Source organism: Apteryx mantelli, chromosome 5, assembly GCF_036417845.1.
Source record: "Apteryx mantelli isolate bAptMan1 chromosome 5, bAptMan1.hap1, whole genome shotgun sequence".
NCBI lineage: Eukaryota > Metazoa > Chordata > Aves > Apterygiformes > Apterygidae > Apteryx > Apteryx mantelli.
In genome coordinates, this window is record NC_089982.1 from 44,074,665 (window position 1) to 44,097,149 (window position 22,485).

Here is a 22,485-nt window from a genome sequence, read left to right on the forward strand (position 1 = left end):
TTCTGTTTTTTCCTCTCCCGTCCTTCTGAGCAGCAAGGGCTGTCACAGGTTCAGAGGGTGCTTAAACTGAATGCCAGAGATGTTTATACTTTCTACCACTGGTGTAAATTGCAGACTTGAAGTCTTTAATCTTATATGTTACTTGAATTCTGTTTACATCTTACCATTCTTTATTATTATTCCCATCAAAATATTTTCTAGTTGCCCTAACATAATATTTGATGATGTTTTGGTTTTGGGCTTGTTTTGTTTTTCCTTTCAAGATTGATCAACTATTTTAAAGCCAACAATACTAAATTCCATTTGTCAGGGGGTTTTTTGGTAAATCAAAAGAACTGCTACAAATACTGATAGCGTACATCAATATACATTTTTGATTCTGCTTTCTAATAGTGTCTTCTAGCGCATCTCTACGTAGTGATTTTGTTCATTAGTAAGCTTAGTAAAATTTAGGGTGGTTTGTCTGGCTGCCTTACTGATCAGCCAAAAAGCTCATGCATTTCGGTCTCTTTGAGCTGTGGAGAGTGATGATTGAACTGAGGTCAACATTATTTAACATGGTAGCACTGGGAAAAAAAATCAACATGAACAGAACCTCAGGTACCATCTGGCCAAATAGAGTCTGATCTCCGCGCCGCTGCAAATGACACATGCTTAGGAAATTTCTGGTGAATGACTTTTGGAGAACATGCACTGTCAGGAATTAGGATGTTATGAGGATATGAACTCTGACTTATCTGAAGATCTTAACCTCAGAAACTACTACCCACCATATATGTAAATAACAAGTGAGGCCCAAGATACAAAGACAATTCCCACACCAACAGGTGAAGATGGGATATTGGATATCTTAAAAGATAAGTCTGCAATTCATATTAGGTATAACATCATATATCACTCTCTGAAATTTGGTATGGTCCCATTGTTTTCTCAAGGGCCAGGATTTCTTTCCATTTTCCCAAAGAATTTTTTCTCACTCTTTTCCTGATCATTTTTCATGAGTAATAGGGCACTTTGTATTTTATGCTAAGTTTGAAAAGTAGGACCTTAATTTTAAAATGGACAACAAACTACAGAAGAATATTTGGTGAGTACTTTCCCATTTGTATATAAAGGCGCGCTGCCATATTAGTAGTTTTTTTAAGTAACTTTTTTAAAAATCTCAAATTTCTGACTGTATATTCTTTTCCCCAATTCTTAACCAGTATTTGCCCCTACATTTGCTTGGTAGGTCTGAAGTAATCATCAAACATATTAAGAAATTATGTCCTTTGAACTTAGAAATGCAGAAAGAAATAGATGTTGAGGACTGTCAGGGATATCTTGGGATTAACCTTAAAAGATAAAAGAATATTTTCAGAAAAATGTTGGGAAACATGAAGCTGTGGTTACATTTTTATCAGAAAAATATATTAATTAGTATAAAAATTTTAATTTTTTCCAGGTTCAACTCATACTAGGGGCAACTTCTTCAAATATGCTCTGCTTTCCTAGGGTTTACTGAAAGTTTGATTTCTGTTTCATAAATTAAAAATTTTGCGTCCTTTTCTCTGTGAAGTGGAGACTGTTTAATCTTACGATTGTTGGTTTTCAGCAGTTATATATGCAGCATTAAAGATGTAAAACACCTTAATTAAAGGCTTCTTCTTCCTTTAGCAGATACAGGGAACGATTTTTCCTGCTCCAAATTTTAACCCTATTATGGATGCCCAGTTGCTAGGAGGAGCCCTACAAGGAATTAGTGAGTATCTTGTCTGATACTTCCAACATGTATTTTCTTACAGAAAACTCTTCTGCAATAGCAAGCATTAAGCAAAGTAACAGCTCGTAATATTAAAAATATCACCACATGTCTGTTGATTCTTCAAGGTATCACAAAAAGACTCACTGGTGGTTCCAAATAAATGATGCATTTGCATTTACAGGAACTCTGAGATGATTAAGATTAATCTAAAGCTTATGCAAATGCTTATAGCAACAAACATTTTCCTTTACAAAATAAGAAGAGATTAGAATTTTATGTTGTGTCACTACTGTGAAGAACAAAAAAGGAAAGTTTTTTAATTGTGACTTCAACAATTAGCTATTACCAGAGGCTAGCATGACTTTTAAAATATCAGTCATCAAGAAATAGAAATAAACGGAGTAGAAATTTTAAAGTATTGATTATCAGACTCTTTTCAGTGGTGGCCAGTGACAGGACGCGAGGCAACGGGCACAAACTGAAACACAGGAAGTTCCATCTGAACATGAGGAAATACTTTTTCACTGTGAGGGTGACAGAGAACTGGAACAGGTTGCCCAGAGAGGTTGTGGAGTCTTCTTCTCTGGAGATATTCAAAACCCGCCTGGATGCGATCCTGTGCAAGGTGCTCTAGGTGACCCTGCTTGAGCAGGGGGGTTGGACTAGATGATCTCCAGAGGTCCCTTCCAACCTCAACCATCCTGTGATTCTGTGATCTTTCCCTCAGGAGCAACTCTGGCTTTCAGTCTATAGACGAAAAATGTATTTGTTCACAAAGTATTTTTCTCTGTTCAGATTTTTGCGTTTTCCTGCTGAACATTTTTGGTATTGCTGAGGGTCAGAATATTGATTATTTTTGATTATCTGAAACATTTTCATCATGTTAGGATTGTTGTGTGTACTGGAATTTTTATACCTCTTGGGCTTCTCACAGGGCCTTACAGCACCAAATCTTGCATTCTGTTCGTTCAGTTTCTGTAGTGGAAACGTGAGGATTCAGACTTAATGTCAAATGAAATGCCATGAAGGGTATTATTGATCAAGAACAATCTGAAATGTCTTTTTTGATTAAGTTGGCTACAGATAAAAAAGTTCGACTTAAACATTTTGCTAGACTTCAAACAGTACTTCTAATGTGATGTTATTAAGATTTCAATACAGAGATGATTCTCTTCATTTAATGCTGTAAATAGAAGTGCATTAACCTTACTTTTGATTACCTATGAAAGTACATAGAACAAAGTTTTAGTTTCAAGACAATCTGCAAGATACAAAGTTCAGCTTCAGAGGAGTTTAAGTCTCCATAGTATTTACAAGCACTGACATGCCTTCTCCTCCCACAAATCTTGCACACAACACTTATCCTTTTGATGAGGTTGTCACATAAGTTATCCCACTGATTCCAATGGTATTACAGAAATTGAAGAAGTTATTTAGGTGTTTGAATAATTTCCTGAATCCTCCTTACTTTTTACTCTACGGACTATATAAGCTGTACAGATTCCTAGCAATAATTATTTTCCAAAGAGTAAAAAGAAATCCTTATACACAGAGTTTCAGTAATATACTGATTTTGTGAGTTTGGAAATTAATCAAATTGATGTGAAATCAGAGCAGAGCTGAAAAGCTGGTATAATGGTGGCTACATCATCCAGAAGAAAGAGAGCTAAACCTGCTGTGTGATGAGCAAATACAAGACTTCCTCTGCCAACATGGAAAAAAAGATAATTTACTGCATAAGTGATCGATGAAATTCTCTTTGGAATCCTTGATGGTTTTGTAGCAGATATTTAGTTACCTTCATCAGCCCCTGCCAATGCAATAATAGAGACCATAATTCTTTTTGTATCCAATGTCAAATTAAATTTGTGTCAAAATGGAACCTGTGAGTTAAAGATCATGTAATAAAATCTGCATAATTTTTAAGAAGTGTGAAAGATATCTATAACAAATACACACACACACACGCATGCATGCCTACATATATATAGTTGTATATATGAGAGAAAGATATATGCACGGTTATTGTGGTTTTTATATCTAAAAAACAATAATTGGTAGAAACATGAGATATTTTATCCTACTGCATTGAGATGCTACCTGAACCCCATACTTTCTAGTCTAATTCATCTCTGTTACAAGTCTGACAAAGTCAATTGATTTACACTGGGGATACATTTTTGCGGTATTGTCATTAAAAAGTTTAGCCATCTGAAATTACCAAGAGCCATCTTTTGGGAAGGAAAAAAATACAAAACCGCTTAAAAAAAATCAGAATATGTTATTCATTTCTTTTTTTTTCTTTTTTTTGATAAGCAGTCATGGTGATGATAGAAGCGTAGCAGGAAGCTCTAGCCATTAAGCAAAAGATCGTGGGTAACTTCCAATAAAATAGGCTCAGAAATTGTTTTTAAAGTAATATTTTAATTAATAATTTATCTTGTATAGTTCCTCAGAAAATATATTGTTCAGTTTTTCAATAAATGCTCTGACTATAAATTGTCATTCTCTTAAAAGAGATCCCTAACTCTGAAATGACAATATAATCAACCTCGAAAGGGCATACAAGTATGACTTCCCAGGCTCAGCCACAAATTCTATTAGTATGTCTAGTTCTGATTTGATGAAAGCCACTATCTATTTTATTGATGCTTTCAAATCCATTGCCCTTGAGAGATATGGCAATGCATCTGATAATAATAATACAGATTACTGTCTATTTTCTAGTATTACACCAGCAAGTGAAAGGTACAATAAGCATGGTAAATAATTGATGTTGGTAAGTACCAGTGGGATATTAATCTGTTGTTTGGGGGTTTTTTTGCAAGAAATGTGGTTAATGTTCTTGAACAAAACATGAGCAATCACAAATGTAAATAAACAACAATGCTTCACTGATTTAGACAGCGTCATGTTTCCTTTTCAGGTTGTGAAAAAGATGCGTTGATTGATATCCTAACACAGCGTTGCAATTCACAACGACTTATGATTGCAGAGGCATACAGAGACATGTATGGCAGGGTATGATAGGACCATTTTGTACTTTCCTTACTTCTGCCTCTCCTGTCTTTATTGTGGTTGGACTTTCTCTCAGGTCAGTCACTGGAAGCAAAAGCCTGGCAGACAGCTGCTTGGCAGCTAGCAGATTGGCACGCAACTTTGCTCATGTAACTATCAATACCTCTGAAAGTTTCAAATTGTCATTTATATAGCAGTAGAATTTAAATACGTCTGCTGCACAAACAGAAAAAAGAAGAAAAAAGCACATGGAAAGTTTCTTCTTCTGTAGTGTTCACTCTGCTCGTCTGTTGACCTAGCAAGAATCTTTGGAAAGGCATATTTCTTCTTGCATGTGTTTTTTGGGTGTTCTGTATTACTTTCTTTAAGTCTTTGGAATATGTCATGAAAGAGTATTCCATATTAGTTAAAATACCAAACAAAAACACCATCCCATCAAGTATAGGTAGTTGGAATTATATTCCCTCACTGATTTATGTTCTCATCTCAAGCACTGACATTCTCAGACCTCAAAGCATGTAATTCTATCCATACAGTAAGCATAATACTTGTCAGAGCTACTTAAATATATGATTCTTTGAAAGGTGTTTCAAAATTTATAAGCTTTCTTTTTCTTTTCCAAATGTATGTTACCCATATTTTTTACATATAACAGAAGGTGAGTTTTGTTTTGTTTGAACTACTGGACAATTAAGTCTTTGTCATTCAAACATATGAAAAGCCCATCAGAAGAACAATATGAGTTCTTAAACAAATGGACAGAGACAGATGTCTTGGTTCCATTTCCAGATCTACTATTGCTAACTAAATGACTTTGGAAAAGTTGCTATCCCTGAATTTGCTTCAGTTACCCCAGCCATGTAAGAGTGAAATAATAGTAACATCCTTTGAAATCCAGTGATGAAAAGTGCTATATGAAACTAGATACTATTGGAAAGTTAAAGAAAAGCACTATGATTAAACAGACCAGACGTGCCCATAACCATAATAGAAATTAGCCAAGCATCTTAAATAAAATCCAGTTTTCTTGGATTCTGGATCACCCTGTTCCTCTTCAGCAACTGATTCATCAGAAGCCTGAAAAACTAACAGCTCACTGGAAAAATGCCGTGAAGGTCAGTGCATGCTTGCTATTGAATCTACCAGTGTGAATGAGGACAGTGAGTTTGCAAAAATCCTACCACACAGCCATCAGCCTTAATTAGAGTTAACTAGGAACTGTTCTTTTAAAAACTCTACATTAACTGCTGATGTGGTGATCTTTTACACTGCCAGTAGAAATATGTATTTTCTTCTTTGGGTAGCTGAACAGTTTTTCAGAGGCAGCCTTTGGGCCACCTTTATAACAAAATACCTTAAAACTGTGGACCTTTACATATGCTGGAACACTCACTTGCTCTCTTAGAATTGGGGGAAAGAGAGGAGCTGGATTTAATCAGTATATTGGGTTGATTTTGTGTTGTTACTGATCTCTAGGAGATAAGGAGTCACTGGATTTATTTGAACTGTTACAAAAATTAAAAGATATTAATATTTGTGATGTTTTAAGATGCAGCCTTGAATAGATGTGTATGTTTTAAACAAAACTTAAAAAAAAGCAATAACAATCACAGGTATTCTTACCTTTCAAAGATTATAACAATGATTGAGATCAGTGGATCTGAATGATTAAAAGTGTTTTTCTATTATGAAGTACTTATTAGGTTCCCATTACCATTACACATGCAAATCACACAACTTCCATATGCATCCTTGCAACATTCCTCATGAAGTTTTAATTTTACTTGTAGAAGACTAAAGCACGTGAAATTACCCAAAGCTGCCTATGATAGTAAAACACTTGAACTCAGCCTTTTCAAGTTTTAATTTATCTCCTTAACTATTGAACCGTGCTTTGTCCTATTATGTCCACAGCAGTTGGCATTTTTTTAACCGAGCAATATCAAACAGATACCTTTTCTTAACTATGCAAGATACCTTGCAAGACTCTCAAACACCATAGTCAAAAAATAGTTAACAATAGTTAACTATTAAATAGTTATTAAATAGTTAACTAAAATAGTTATGTTTTAAATGATTTCTGCTCTACCAGTTATGTTTAAAAATCAGTCAAAGTATTTACAGAAAGAAAAAGAATAAGGCATAAAGGCATAAAAATAGAGGAGTTGCCATCTTTAGGTAAAAAAATGAGCTAGTTGATCCTAGATTCCTCTTCTTGAGCACACCTGGACCAGAGCAGAGAGACTTTTCCTAGTTGACTGGTAATACTTTTTCAGCAGTTGTTTAACTTTCTTTTTATCCCTAAAATAATGACTAATAATAGATGGGAAAAGCAAGCAAACTTTTCTTATATTGCAGCAATGGGCTGGAGAAAATCTGAAAATTTTCAAACTCATGGACTCACTCTTGCATACACACCCACAATTCTTATTTAAATGAATCCATTAAGTACTGGGTACTCTTGGCAGATACTCTTGATAGCTTTCCCCCAGAAAGTCATTAAACCAGTCTCACCTTTGATCACATGGAAATGGGGTTCAGTAAAAATTAGTTTTCATTTAGTTCAGGGATGAAGCAGGAATGCTGAATTTTTGGACTCAGCTGTGACAGTGGATATGCTGTAATGGTCAACGTGGTTAGTGTTCCCTGCAGTTTGCTTGATTTAACCCTCAAAAGTTTTATCCCTCAAAATCTTGTAGCAGGAACTACTGAACATCTGTTCTGATGTGTCACTTTCTGGACTTCTGATATGCTGATGTGTCTTCTTCTGAACTGCTGCGGTTTGCATCTCAGAAGATACTTCATGATGTATCAGTGATAACACTTCATCACTTGTAATCTGTATTAATGGACTGTCCAATTATCTGTCCTTTAGTATATTAATACACTATTGGACAGATACACCATTCAGCAGTCCCTGCTTATGACTGGTAAACTCTGCAGGAAAAAGAAGACAGACAGCTAGGCAATAATGATTTTAGCCTTCCAACTTTAATATATGGTAAGCCCATCAGTCCTGTGTTCCACCCTCTTAATTTCAATTCAGTACGTTCAATATGGTAGCCACTGTGCTTGTTCATTTTGTCAATTGTAAAGTGGAACACATCAGAAGGAGAAATAGATTGAAAAGAAGACCATCGATTGGCTGGATGATTCAGACATACATACAAGCCTTAAGGTTCCTTCTAACAATAAGCCTTCAAGGATTTCTCGTAGCAGAGACAATTAGGAAATGTTAATAATGACAACTTAGAGTTGTCTTTTCTTATTTTTCAATACTTCACTTCTCCTAGTTCTGATTGCAGGGTAATTTTTAATTAGTATCCATTTGTATTATTAATCCATTTTCCCACAGGCATATTGTCAGAAGTGAAATGTCTTAATGAATTAATTTATATTCCATGTGTGATTTAGTGGTTGTCAAATGCATCTAATGTGCATTCAGTGAAAATTGCATATTGTTTCTTCATCATAAATTTAATTTTATAATGTGCATGTATCCTCCCTCCTTGCTACTCCAGCTACTAATTTGATTATATTCAGATATGTATTCAAAGCTGAAGTATAGTCCTGTAAAGATGCGCCTTAGAGTTTATACAATGGGAACTGTTTCTAGGATTCCTTTAAATTCAGACTTAGGTCAGAACGTATCTGACAGCTGCTCAGTGGTGTACAAAAAAAAAGGGGGAAAGAAATCAGCATAAAAGTATCCTCTTAATCAGAAATAGCAGTAGTATAACTAAGAAGCTTTTGGCATTCTTAATGTTTTGAAGAATTCTAATGGGTAAAGGGAGAGTGGGCAAGGAAATTCTCATCCTTTAGTAAACTACTGGGCAAGTGAGTACTGAGGCACATGCATGGGAGAGGGGAGGTGCTTTTTATGAAGCCAGAATCTGTCAAAAGTAGTGAATTCAGTTTAAATATAATGCATAAATTGAAGCACTTAACCTTCCAGTAATCCAAAGCAGATACTTTTATGTACTGGGAGCAATATGGATTTTTTTTTTTTAATCACACAGTGAATAACAATGAGAAAAAGCACAATAAATCTCTTGTGCTTTATGGGATTTGATTTCCAAATATCCTTAGTTCCCACAAATTCACCTAGGGAATATTTCAGATGCTCTGCCCTGGTACTCTGGTTTCAAAGCCTTTATTAGATAGTATTTGCTCTTAACAAACCCATGAATTTTACTTTGTATTCTAATGAACCAAAACCCAACAAGCCTACGTAGTTTACTTGCTTATCTGTCTGTTGTCATCTCACCCATATTATTAGAAGGAATAGGTACTACTTAAAGAAGAGATTTTTGTTGCTTAGTTTTAGCCAGAAGTGTGACTCTTGAAATAATCCTGACTATGCTTTTTTTTTTGTCATCACCCCCCCCCTTTTTTTAAGGATTTGATAACAGACCTAAAAGAGAGTCTCTCTCATCACTTCAAAGAAGTCATGGTTGGCCTGATGTATCCACCTGCTTCCTATGATGCTCATGAGCTCTGGCATGCCTTGAAGGTACCTGTCTAATTCCGAATTACTAAGAGTCACAGTCAATGACTATATTACCTAACATATGTTAAATTGATTTTTTTGACATTGAAATGGTTGATATACTGCTATAAAGGTATTTCATGTATACCAGGATATGACAAATACAGAGCTATATGAGGCATATTCATTGGTATGTTAAAAACAGTATAGGTAATATCTCAGTTATGCCTTCTCTCCAGGAATTGCAAAACTCTGGGTTAATTTTGGAGACTACAACCTCTATTCCACACAATTACTCAGTCTTCTACCTAGAGGTTCCCATCTTTCATGTGGGTGGGTATTTTGGAGATGATGAGGGAGCAGCAACCCACATTTTTTTCTTACTTCCTGGCCCCAGTGCCATGCTCTATGGCTTCACCTCTGAAGACACTGATACTTCTTTAGAAGAACATGTCCTTGCATAAACATTTAAAAATTACTCTGTGACAAAGCAATGATCATTCCACTCCAACTGAACTGATTTCACAATTTCAAGAAAAAATTTCTTTTTCTTCTCTGGATCTGAGCCTGCACTCTTTAAGCAGCTAATGTTTTGAAACAAAAGTAAATACTTTTTCAAACATCATATAATTAAATGGTGAAATTCATTCCCACAGGACACTGTGGAGGACAAAGGCATAAATCAGTTCATAAAGGACTTTAGCAAGTTCTTAGAAAACAGGTCCGCTGTTGGCTATCGAAAATAATAATCCTCCTTTGCAAATTTCTTCTCAGGAAATTCCTGAATTGATGATTCCTGCTTTTCATATCTTTTAGATACTGAAACTGATGCAGCTTTTTCTAGAATTAATGATATATTTTTAAATTACAGTTGGCAATAAAAAGATTGGGAAATATCATTGGTAGCATCAGAAGTATGACTTTCATTAACATTACTGATTGGATTGGCAAAGTCATGTTTTATCTCCATGTGGCTCAAATTCAAACTTTTTTAGGGTATTCTATCTTGACCTGTATTCATATGGCTAAAGAGAAGAGCACGTGTCAGAGTTTACAGGCTTGGGCTCAATATCACATTCTCCCATTATCCCAAATGTAGAATATTCATCAACAAGATACATGTCTATATCAAAAGCAGCATATCTTATCTCAATTCAAGCTCATAACATGAATTCAAATCCTGTTTCTGTCAACATTAGACTTACTTCATTCCACCACTTACTAACATGCGCGCTGAAATTCAGATTAAGCAAGAGTATATTTGCAATATAGGGCTCTACTACTAATTTTAAATCAGTTTCTATTTAAATGAGTAAACTATGCAAAAGTATGACATACATACAGTCTCCAGCAGAGACTGATAGTCTTTTGTTACTTTTGATAAATACACTGTATTCTTCTGAAAGTCATGATTTCTACTAGTAACATTTTTGCTTATTTTTTTATGCAGGGAGTAGACATGGAAGAAAAATGTCTAATTGATATACTGGCCTCAAGGTCGAATATGGAGATCTTCCAGATTAAAGAAGCCTACTTAATGCGTAATTTCATTTATTTATTTATTTTTACAAGTGTACAGTAGCAGTTATATTACTAGAGCTCTGGATGTACTAGCATGAGTTAAAGAGGGGACTACAAAAGAGGACTTCTCAAAACTAACTCTTTTCTCCCCCTCTCCCCCAATAACTATATGTAGGAGGCTGAAGCAAAATTTTGAAGTTTAAAATATGTAGTAACAGTTTAGAGTAGTGCAGCCTATGATGTTTGAAATACCTGGAAACCACATGTTGCGATTTTCAAAAATTTTTGTGCATTTTTTTTTTCAAGAAAAGCACATAGGCCGTTTTTCAAACAAGTTCTTAATGCAAGTTGGACACTCGACTCACCTAGCTTGATGAGGCATTTCTGAGTACGGACTGCCAAGGAGCAGTAGGGCTGCTCTGCAAAAGCAGGGGGAGCTGGGGGGTGCCGGGGAGGCAGGGCTGCCAGGCAGGACCCAAACACGGCCAGAGCCCCACAGGGCTCAAACGAGGCTCTCAGAGGGCACCGGCCACGGCAGCCGGAATGTGATCCACATGATTAGGTCCATGCAGAACCTACACAGGTTACTGCAGAATAATGACATTAGAAAATGGACAAATATCAACACACTGCAAGTATTTGCATCCTATTTATTTATTCTGTTTGTTAATGTGCGTTCAGAGCATTTGTGTTATAGGTGATACATTTTTGTTTTAACCTAGAATATAATAATGATCTTCAACAAGATATTGATTCTGAGACTTCAGGTCACTTCAGAGATACGCTTATGAACCTTGCTCAGGTACTGTAAAATAGTATGACTTATATTTCTAAAAATATCAGAACAACTTTTGATATTGTTCAAGGAGTCTTAAATTTTAGAGGTGACTGTGGTTAAAGATAGTTCTATAAGGTTGCACTTTTGAACAAGGAGATAGGGAAAAGAACAGGAGAGGAAAAGAATTTGAATTCCTTCACCTACTTTTACTTGACTTTGGCTTTCAAATAGAGGCAAAGCTAACTGACTATTTGATTGAATAAATCCCTGGATATTCGACTGCTGACCCTCAATCTGTCTCTTCTCAAAAGACTCTACTTTCATGTACAAATGAGATTTTCAGTTTTAAAGGTCTGTTTTATCTATCATTAAAATATATGGTTCATAATTCAGTTTAGACAGTATGTAAAAATGTTGATATAGCTACATTTGACTGTGGAAGAAAGTATTAAACAGTTCTTTGTTTTAACGATCATGTTCTTTTCACAACTAAACAAGCTGAATCACGGTACATTTACACATAAGCAAGAGAATTGTCAGTATTGCACATCAGCTTCTGAAGTTTTACCAGTTTGCAGTTTTATGTTGCTGAGTTGATCATCCTCGTGACATTTTGAGTCCCCATTCTCGTTATGGTCACCATGCTCGTTATCTTTAAAATGTTTTGTAAACTGAAGTAAGAAATAATGACAAAAGGACTGTCAGGAGATAATAGCATATGTAAGATATATCTAGATTTCTGTACATATATATGTGTGTGTGTGTGTAGGTACCTACACATAAATGCACACGCATATTTATAAAAGAAGGGGAAATGTTTTTTACGAAGATTTGAAGTGAGAGCAGGCTTTGTCAACTGAGGTAAAGAGATGAAGTGCAGATGTTTCGAAAGTAGAAGCTATAAACAAGAAACATTTTTTTCTAATGGAGTTTTTTCTCCCACAGTAATGAAAGTTAAATCTTGTGACTGATAGCACAGACATATAACTGCTGCTAAAAGACTTTGCATATTCTATTCTATTCAGTTGCTATAGTGTGACAATTATGGTTTTGATGTTGACACTAAAGTAAACTAGAATTTATAAAAATTACCCATCAATATAATAAATATATAGCAGCAAAATCCTCTGGAATAGAAAGGTTCTGGAAGAGTTAGTACTTCCTTATTAAAGTAACAGTTAGAATTTTAATTTAACTAGCATTTAACCTGACCCTGACAGATTATTTTTATTCCCATTCTTTTTATATGGATATTAACTAAAATATGATCATTCTCTGGAATTAAAAAAAATAAGTATACATATTGTGGGATTCTCCAGTGAAACTATACCAAGAGTACTTGCTGTTAAATGCTACTGAGGGGAGTGGGCATTTGACTCATGTAAAGTACTGTTTAACTTATTTTATTGTTCACTTATCTGTCTGTCTTTTGTTTTGTCTCATGTATGTAACTTTATGCAGCCATTCCAGCATAATTCCTTGAAGTAATTTATCTTCTTACTAGAAATTCCTTTCTTTTTTTGCAAAATACTTAAAATTTAATTAAAATATAAATTAACATGTTTACCGAGAAAGAGCTGCAAATCAGTCATTCCAAGAGTTGATAGACAATACAGTTCTTATCCCCACTTTCACTTTTTTGGTAAAATGATTGTAAATTCTAAAGTAAAGTAAATTGCTTCAAACACCTATCATTAAGGCAGTGATTACGTGCTGCTTGAGAATAAGAGTTCTGCACCCCGGGCTGATTTGTGTCCTTACAAGATGATTATGGTTAAAAAAGTAATTGTAAAAGTTGGGTGCTTTTTTTCTTTTTCTAACAACCATATAATTTAGATCATAGTATGTTTACTAAATCATATCAGCTTAATTTGTGTAACTGAAAAGCTGTTAAATGTATGGCAAAATTAGAATCATCCTTCTGTGGTTTATGTATTGAACTTGCCAAATATTTCCCAGTCTTGAATCTTAATTTTAGATGATGATTATATGCAGGCAGAATGACCATTGTTTGATATGTTTGCTCTTACAATTTGGGCAGGAAAAAAAAAATTGAGAAAAGAGTCTTCTCCTGGTAATAAGTATATTGATAAAAAATAAGCAATGAATGGCAGATGTTACTTTTATACTTGTTTTACCTTCATATTTACCTACATATTACAGTATAACATTATAATACTATGGGGGTGTTGGTAAAGTAAAAATTTATTTAAAATGGGATTAAAAACAGGATTGGCTTATGTGGCCAATTTATCCACTTCCACCTTTTCTTCCTCTCATAAGACCCCCTGTTATTCCAGGATTCCTCCGTTTAGGGGAAATGAGGACATAACATGACAACTTTAGGATATTTTTTACAGTTGCACATTTAATTATTTAGTACAGTGATCCAAAGTAAAAATATGTGCGTGATACCTCAAGAAATGAGAAGCATCATCATACAGAGAAAACTTCATCTTCTAAACTGTTGAAAAAAATGTATCTTTTTTTCCAGGGAACAAGAATGGAAGGATATGCAGATCCTTCTACAGCTGCTCAGGATGCGATGGTAAATGTAATCAGATGTCAGCTTCTCAAATATAAAAAAAATAAGAACAAATACAAATGTTGAAAAGTGATTTAGGACTTAAAATCTTTTGCTTTTTTTTTTCTTTTTCTGGTGTATTAGATCCTGTGGGAAGCATGTCAGCAGAAAACAGCGGAACACAAAAACATGCTCCAAATGATTCTCTGCAACAGGAGTTACCAGCAGTTGTGGATGGGTAATCCAACAGTTCAGCTGTTTGAACACACAGTAGAGAGGAAGAATCTGACTTGCTAATAAAAACATGGTTTGCATACCAGGAAGCTCAGTGTGCAAAGTATTAGTCTGAAACTTTAAGCATCCAAGAATCTAAGTGTGAATTCTTTGAGCTCTCAACTCCCACTGGTGTTAAGGGGAGTTTGGAAGTAATGCAAAATTGAACTCTGCCTGATGACTACAGACAGCTGTAGATAGAACAGATAGACACCACAGTGCCTAATGAAAGAGAGAAGACCATGACCAAAGACATGGGCTATGGCTGTACTGAGTTTACACACAATGCAAGCAACAGGATGAGGCAGATATTTCTAAACTATTTTCTTGATTTCTCCTAAATTGTACTTTACTATGGGTGAAAACTGCTTGGGAGAGGCAGTAGGAGTATTTTCAGCAAATGTTAGTATGTCAGACATTTTGCTGTGTGGATGCTTTTCCATGAATGTTTTGAAGTAGTTTTTGATGGGACAATTTCTAAGGTCCACATCTGCTCTCTCTTAATTAACACACACAAACACAGAAACGTAACCGGATTGTTTTGATTTAAAGCTAGATAGTCAGACATAATTACAGATTGCAAAAAAAAGAATTACGACTTTCCTTCCACTGTAGAACAGAAAACATCTCATACCTGTTTGGTGACAGGTTTGAGATGTCTTTTGCTCTGCAGTGGGAAGAAAGTCTGTTTGGTGACAAGTTTATCATTCTGCAGCCAGCTGTATTTCTTAAGCCAATTTATAGCAGTACTTTAAAACTACTTTGCTGTAACAAATCAACAAATAATTACTCTGTCGTGACTTCTGTGAGGTTAGTAATGATGGGACTGACATTGCATAACAGACCTGGTTATGCTCCCTCTTTGTACCAGAGATCTGATGCCTGTGCCTGTAAAATGTAGTCCTCCAAAAGCTTAATAGGGGACAATGAGCTGAGACTCTTCCTCATTTCTTAAAGCCTATGTAAGCATGCCCTGTATATTTGTGCGTGTAAGTCTGGGTACTTGCATGTGATGTTAGTATGGCTTCTCGTAATTTTTGAACCTTTGGCCAATTTTAGCCAAGCTGGAGCGTGGAAGATATCTTAAAGACATGAAGTTCTTAAAAGCTTTGTAAACAGAGGTAGCTAGATAAAGAATATATTAGAGCTTTCAGTGAAAAAGAGGCTTTGACATGACTTAATTGTTTGTGGTGTATTGGAGAATCAACAGAGGAGAAAGCTCCTGGAAGCCAGGTTTCAAGGTACTCATTTAGATTACCTTACCTGGGGGATATTAATGTAATGAAACACTAATAGTGATAATACTGGAGGTGATGGGAAACAGGGGGGTTGTTCACTCTTGCTGAACTAGAATAAAGAAAGGGTTTTTTTTCTTTCAAGTTTTTCAGGAGTTCCAAAATATCTCTGGGCAAGACATAGTAGATGCCATTAATGAATGTTATGATGGATACTTTCAAGAATTACTGGTTGCAATAGGTAACATAAAAATACTATTTTATGCTAGCAGTAATCTCTTAATAAATATCTGGAATGGTATCTCTGATGCGTTAAAAAGGTATTTTTTTCTGTTATTTTTCTCCACTTTCCTCTATTATGTGATTGAAAATTTGGGAGATAATTAATGGATGTAGAAAAGTATATTTGTATAGAAATACTGTTCCATGTTTGTGTAAATCTAAAAATGTATATATGCAGCACTAAATTGTGAGTGAAAAGGGCTAATATTGGTTATTTGATAACAACCTTCCTGTGTGATCAATGACAAGTACATTAGTAACTGATCCCACATACATTTAAATCATTGGCAAAATTTTCAGGACTTCAGTGGTATGTAAAAAAGTTCTAAGCTTTATGTGCCTTGGTTTCCCATTTATAAAAAATGATAATAATATTTCTTCAGAGATGTCATGTGAGCATATTCATTAACATTTAAAAAGCCCTTCTGTGCAACAGCTGTGAGTACCCAAAAAGCAGCTGACAAATACAGCCAGCCGTTTGTGTTCACCCTGTTTGTACCTGACAAATATAGTCATGTTTGTGAAAACTGGTAGCTTAACTTTAAGCTGAATCACAGGTGGTGCTACCCAGCTTTATATTTCAAAGAGCCCAAAGCCAATAGAAGTGTTTTTACAGTAATCTTCTGTTTTCCTCTTGTGACTTTTTTCTCCTAGTTCTCTGTGTTCGGGACAAGCCTTCCTATTTTGCTTATAGGCTTTACAATGCAATCCATGTAAGTAGTCTTTCTTCTTCATATATCATAAAAAGTAGCTTTTCTGTTTTTTGTTTTTTTGTTTATTTTTAAACAAATGCTTATAAATCAGTCCATTCAGTTTTTTAAGGGGTTGATTGATTGTTTTAATGCTTTTGGTACCTAAATCAATTTAAAAGTAGTAGTGTGTTTGCAAGAGTTGGGATTTAACTGTGTAAAAGTTAAAAGTTTAAATATTTAGATTTCTTTAAAAATATCTGTCTGGTAACTATCATTTTCTTAAATTTTAAGACCTTTATTTTCTATGGATTGTATCTCCCCCTGCTGTGCAGAACTCAATGTGCGCTTTACAACAATCTATTCTTATTATGCAGCTTTGTCACTAGAATTTAATAAGTATCATTATTAATTAAATGATGAATTAGTGTTACATGAAAACAAATTGTCAGATTTTCCAGGGGGCTCAATGCATATATGCAAAATCTCATATCTTGGTGTATAACTGCTAACAGACTGAACCAAATGAATGTCAAGAAGAAATGTGGGTTAATGCAAAGAATGCTACAGACACTTCCCACTGGAAATCACTATAGACATTTCTTTTTGTTTTCATTCATTAGTGAAAATAATGACACATTATGTTATATAAAAAATGTGATGTAATGTTTTAAGCCTCAAGATAGAAGACAGTCATAAAATCAGCCATAGGTAAAGTGAGAAGTACCATTTTAGGGCCAGAGTGGCAAAGGTAGGGTTCAAGTCAGAACCATCCCATAAACCTAGTCAGCAACACTGCAACAGGGTCCCAGTATCCTCTTCCAGATGCTGCCACTACTGCTGTCATGTGTTTTAGCTAAACCAGCAACAGTGACAGCAAAGGACTGAGGAAGACCCTGTTGGCAGAGAGGAAAAGGCAGTGTTTTTTGAGTGGTCAAAATTGGATTCTGGCACATCATGACATGAAAAAGCTTTGCCAAAACTACCCCAGGGAAATACCAGCTATCAGGAGAAGAGATGTTTCTCAAAGGCCCTGCATTTAGACTGGTTTTCATGTTAAAACCTCATTTTAATTTAAAAAAAAATCATATAGATGGTTTTCTTCTACATTACATTCAGATGATGTGTGTGGTGCAGGAAAAAAAACTCTCAAAGGCTTCAGAATGAGCATTTGCATTTTATTTTAATTTTTTACTATTTTCACAAAATGTTTTAATAAGCATGGATAGTCTTTGAATGAAAGGTGGGAATTTTAAATTGTTTCTATTTTTGCAAACAAGTTTTGTACAGATTATACAAATAGGTTTTTTATACTTCCATTTACAATATAATATAATAAAGCCCACCCAGGATTCTAATGCTTGAAATCATAGTCCATGTGGCTTATAAGAGTCCATAATGGCTTGTAAGAACGATTTTAATCTAGCTATCAAACATGTATCAGATTCTCCATAAGCAGGTTTGTTAACATCACTTACTACTTGCTTTTTGGAGGACTGCCTTTCAATACAAATGGCTAGTTGATAAAATCATCCATTTGGCTTTGAACAATCTGAATTGGTAATCAGTCCCCCCCAAATCTGTTTTGATCAGTTTTATTGCCCACTAGATGTCACCATTCTCCATACAATAACGATATGAAAATGGATTCATTTAGAAGTTTTAAAATAAATAATAGTTGAATACAAGCTAGGTAAGTTCTAAGACAATAGTTAAAAATCTCTCTGAATCCACACTGGGCAGCAGCCGGTGTGAAACAGATTGTTGGCTTCAGTATAGCTTTAGTTGATACATTCCTCGCAAGAAAAGCCACAACAGCTAACTAGAAAACTGAATATCTGTGACTATTGACAAGAGAACATCCGTTTTTTCTTTTTAAAGTTTCAAAACATGGGTTCACTGATACATGGTGGATTTCTGTTATTCAGTAGTATGACTACTATTATCCAAGCATGTGAAAACTCTGCAAAATGATAGCTTTGAATCCTTAGATTTTTTTCAGATCCACAATATCTTTATGGGTGGCCTCAATAATTGGCTGTTTAGTAAAAATTAATAAAAGCGTGTTTAGATAGACACGCTCATACTGTCAAACTGTCAAGTTTCTTCACATCCTTTTTCCTTTTTAGGATTTGGGGTTTCATAATAAAACAGTTATAAGGATTCTCATCGCTAGAAGTGAAATTGACTTGATGACTATAAGACAACGATACAAAGAGAGATATGGGAAATCACTTTTTCATGATATTAAAGTAAGTTTTTTCACACATTTACATATATTCAGCAGGCACCGTATAGAGTATGTAGACCCCTATCAGAAAAATACTGAGGCTTGAAATCTATTCAGTTGCTTGGTTAAAAAGAAAAATAGTAATGTATAGAATCTATAACTTGTATCTTACTCAGTGCTTCAGGCTGACTTCAGTAAGTGAATTCTCAACTCACTCTCATCCCACGTGATTTTTTCCCTCCTCAGTAGCATGAGGAGGACATGAACAGGGCAGGACAGTGTATGCTGAGGAATACTTTGCATGAGTAGTTTCTGCACTAATTGATATCATCATCTTTCACACAAGCTTGCAAAGTTAGTCTGCTATCACTTAAGTATGAAACTGAGATCAAAATGTGGTCAGTCCTTGTGCTTATGTAGCAACCTTCAGAAAAACTATTTCTCTTGTATTCTTGCTGTGCATCTTCAGTCAAAACCCTGGCACTGTTGAATTGTATAACAATGACTCTTAATAAGACACTTTGCAATTTTTTTATGTTGCCATATTCCAACTGTAAGACTTCCAGAATTAGCTAATGATTTTTTGGGATTGAACTTGAGAAGCATTAAGCAGATTTGATCCAACCTTTAAAAGCTAGATCATTTTTAGGTGTCTGAGCAACCAGTAACTGAGATACATGAAATTAAATAGTTTTGGCCTAAAATCCTTGTGAAAATACTATAGATATTTTACAAAACCTTACAACAGTACTCTAGTCCTTGTCATACACAAACGGGGAAAATGAGGAAAAATTACAGTCTCAAAAATATTTTTTTCTTTCAGCATTTTGCTTCCGGACATTATGAGAGTGCCTTACTTGCCATCAGTGCTGGTGATGCTGAAGAATATTAAGCAAGACAATGATGAATTCTGATGTCTGTATAAATCCATTTTAAGTAGAAATTGAAGCTATACACAATAATCTATAACTGTAAGCTATCCCTATATTACAAGAAAAATTAGTCTTACACGTTTCCTAATTTTAAAACTTGAAGCAGGAAAAAATGTACACAAATGTTTCCTATCAGGAACATTGTTTTATCCCTACTTCTGATCAAATCATATCTGTTTCTATGATTAATGTAAACTAGTAAAAAAAAATTAGTAAAATAACTTTATCCAGATACATGTTTACAGGCATACCTCGTTTTATTGCGCTTCGCTTTATTGCACTTTGCAGATATTGTGTTTTTTACAAATTGAAGGTTTGCATCAACCCTGCATCAAGCAAGTCTGTCGACACCATTTTTCCAACAGCATGTGCTCACTTCGTGTCTCTGGGTCACATTTTGGTAATTCTCACAATATTGCAAACTTTTTCATTATTATTATATCTGTTACAGTGATCGGTGATCAGTGATCTTTGATGTTACTATTGTAATTGTTTTGGGGCACCATGAACTGCACCTGTATAAGACAGCAAACTGAATCGATAAATGTTGTGTGCACCCTGACTGCTTCACCGACCGGCCATTCCCCCGTCTCTCTCCCTCTCCTCAGGGCTCCCTTTTCCCTGAGACACAACAATATGGAAATTAGGGCTCCCTTTTCCCTGAGACACAACAATATGGAAATTAGGGCTCCCTTTTCCCTGAGACACAACAATATGGAAATGAGGCCAATTACTAACCCTGCAATGGCCCCCAAGCATTCGAGTGAAAGGAAGAGTCGCACGTCTCTCACTTTAAATCAGAAGCTAGAAATGATGAAGCGTAGCGAGGAAGGCATGTCGAAAGCCAAGACAGGCCGAAAGCAAGGCCTCTGGCGCCAAACAGTTTGCCAAGTTGTGAAGGCAAAGGCAAAGTTCTTGAAGGAAATTCAAAGTGCTTCTTCAGTGAACACACAAATGATAAGAAAGTGAAACAGCCTTCTTGCTGATACGGAGAAAGTTTTAGTGGTCTGGATAGAAGATCCAACCAGCCACGACATTCCCTTAAGCCAAAGCCACATCCAGAGCAAGGCCCGAACTCTGTTCAGTTCTGTGCAGGCCGAGAGAGGTGAGGAAGCTGCAGAAGAAAAGTTTGAAGCTAGCAGAGGTTGATTCATGAGGTTTAAGGAAAAAAGCCATCGCCATAACATGAAAGTGCAAGGGGAAGCAGCAAGTGCTGATGTAGAAGCTGCATCAAGTTATCCAGAAGCTCTAGCTAAGATAATTGATGAAGGTGGCTAAACTAAGCAACAAATTTTCAATGCAAATGAAACAGCCTTATATTGGAAGAATATGCCATCTAGAGCTTTCATAGCTAGAGAGGAGAAGTCAATGCCTGACTTCAAAGCTTCAGAGGACAGGCTGACAGCAAGAGAACTCGAACTGACAGCAAAAGAACTGGAATTAAAAGTGGAGCCTGAAGATGTGACTGAATTGCTGCAATCTCATGATAAAACTTTAATGGACGAGGAGTTGCTTCGTATGGATGAGCAAGGAAAGTAGTTTCTTGAGATGGAATCTGCTCCTGCTGAAGATGCTGTGAACATTGTTGAAATGACAACCAAGGATTTAGAATATTACATAAACTGAGTTGATAAAGCAGAGGCAGGGTTTGAGAGGATTGACTTCAGTTTTGCAGGAAGTTCTGTTGTGGGTAAAATGCCATCAAACAGCATCGCATGCTACAGAGAAATCCTTCGTGAAAGGAAGAGCCAGTCGATGTGGAAAACTTCATTGCCGTCTTGTTTTAAGAAATTGCCACAGCCACCCCAGCCTTCAGCAGCCGCCACCCTGATCAGTCAGCAGCCATCAGCATCGAGGCAAGACCCTGCATCAGCAAAAAGATGACGACTCACTGAAGGCTCAGACGATGGTTAGCATTTTTTAGCAATGAAGTATTTTTTTAATTAAGGTATGTACATTGTTTTTTTAGACATAATGCTATTGCACACTTAATAGACTACAGTATAGCGTAAACATAACTTTTATATGCACTGGGAAACCAAAAAATTTGTGTGACTTGCTTTATTGCAATATTCGCTTTATTGCAGTGGTCTGGAACTGAACCCACAATATCTCCGAGGAATGCCTGTATTATTTTTTTAACATCCCAATCATTAGATAATAAAGATAGCCTCTTGAAGAACCTACACACTTCTCCATCAGAGAGAAAGTACATTTTACTTCATTTACTGTTAGCGCATGATTTCTTCCTTAAATGACATTTTTGCCGTTTTTCCCACTTCTCATACCTCACCTTTTATGCTCTTGAACTGCATTATTTTAGTTACTATCGTAAGCATCTGCTCCTGTCTATTAACAGTCACTCACCCAAGCGTGATTTTGTATTCTCTTTCATTTAGCACACGTACCTAATGCATTTATCTTTTTCTGTTTTAAACTAAAGGAGAAATTAGAATCAGGTATCACAAATAATTCTTGATTTAGTGTCATGCCCTGAAAATCACTGGAAGATAAAACATTATATGGCTTTGAGAAATTAATTCAGCATTCTAAAAGATTAAACTTTAAAATACTATTTGCATCTTCGAAATTTAAAGCATTAATTGAATACTGACATACAGAATGCCCAGGTATTTCTAGGATGCCCCTTATTATAATTCATGAGTTAAGATCTGACTAATAATAGATAACACTTTACACCTAAATAAGGTTTCAAAACAAAACACTTCACCAAATACTAGCAAAAATTTATTTTGACAACAAATTGTGA

General features: G+C 35.4%; 1 protein-coding gene across 1 annotated transcript; it reads left to right on the forward strand.

Annotated features, from left to right (window-relative positions):
* Positions 1-1,662: 1,662 nt before the first annotated feature.
* On the forward strand, positions 1,663-19,675 carry ANXA10 (annexin A10). Its single transcript, XM_067297127.1, has 11 exons — positions 1,663-1,741; positions 4,671-4,765; positions 9,162-9,275; positions 10,702-10,792; positions 11,495-11,574; positions 14,045-14,098; positions 14,219-14,312; positions 15,728-15,823; positions 16,519-16,577; positions 18,683-18,805; positions 19,607-19,675. Exons 1-11 carry the CDS (start codon positions 1,702-1,704, stop codon positions 19,673-19,675), a joined length of 915 nt encoding a protein of 304 aa, XP_067153228.1. The 5' UTR covers positions 1,663-1,701.
* The last annotated feature ends 2,810 nt before the right edge of the window (positions 19,676-22,485 follow it).

What these genes read in the sequence shown, in the direction of transcription:
- ANXA10 (XM_067297127.1), top strand. Translation starts at nt 1,702, where the DNA reads ATGGATGCCCAGTTGCTAGGAGGAGCCCTACAAGGAATTA. An exon ending in AGGAGCCCTACAAGGAATTA is followed by an intron (nt 1,742 to 4,670) that starts GTGAGTATCTTG and finishes TTTCCTTTTCAG; the next exon opens with GTTGTGAAAAAGATGCGTTG. An exon ending in CACTTTTTCATGATATTAAA is followed by an intron (nt 18,806 to 19,606) that starts GTAAGTTTTTTC and finishes TTTTTCTTTCAG; the next exon opens with CATTTTGCTTCCGGACATTA.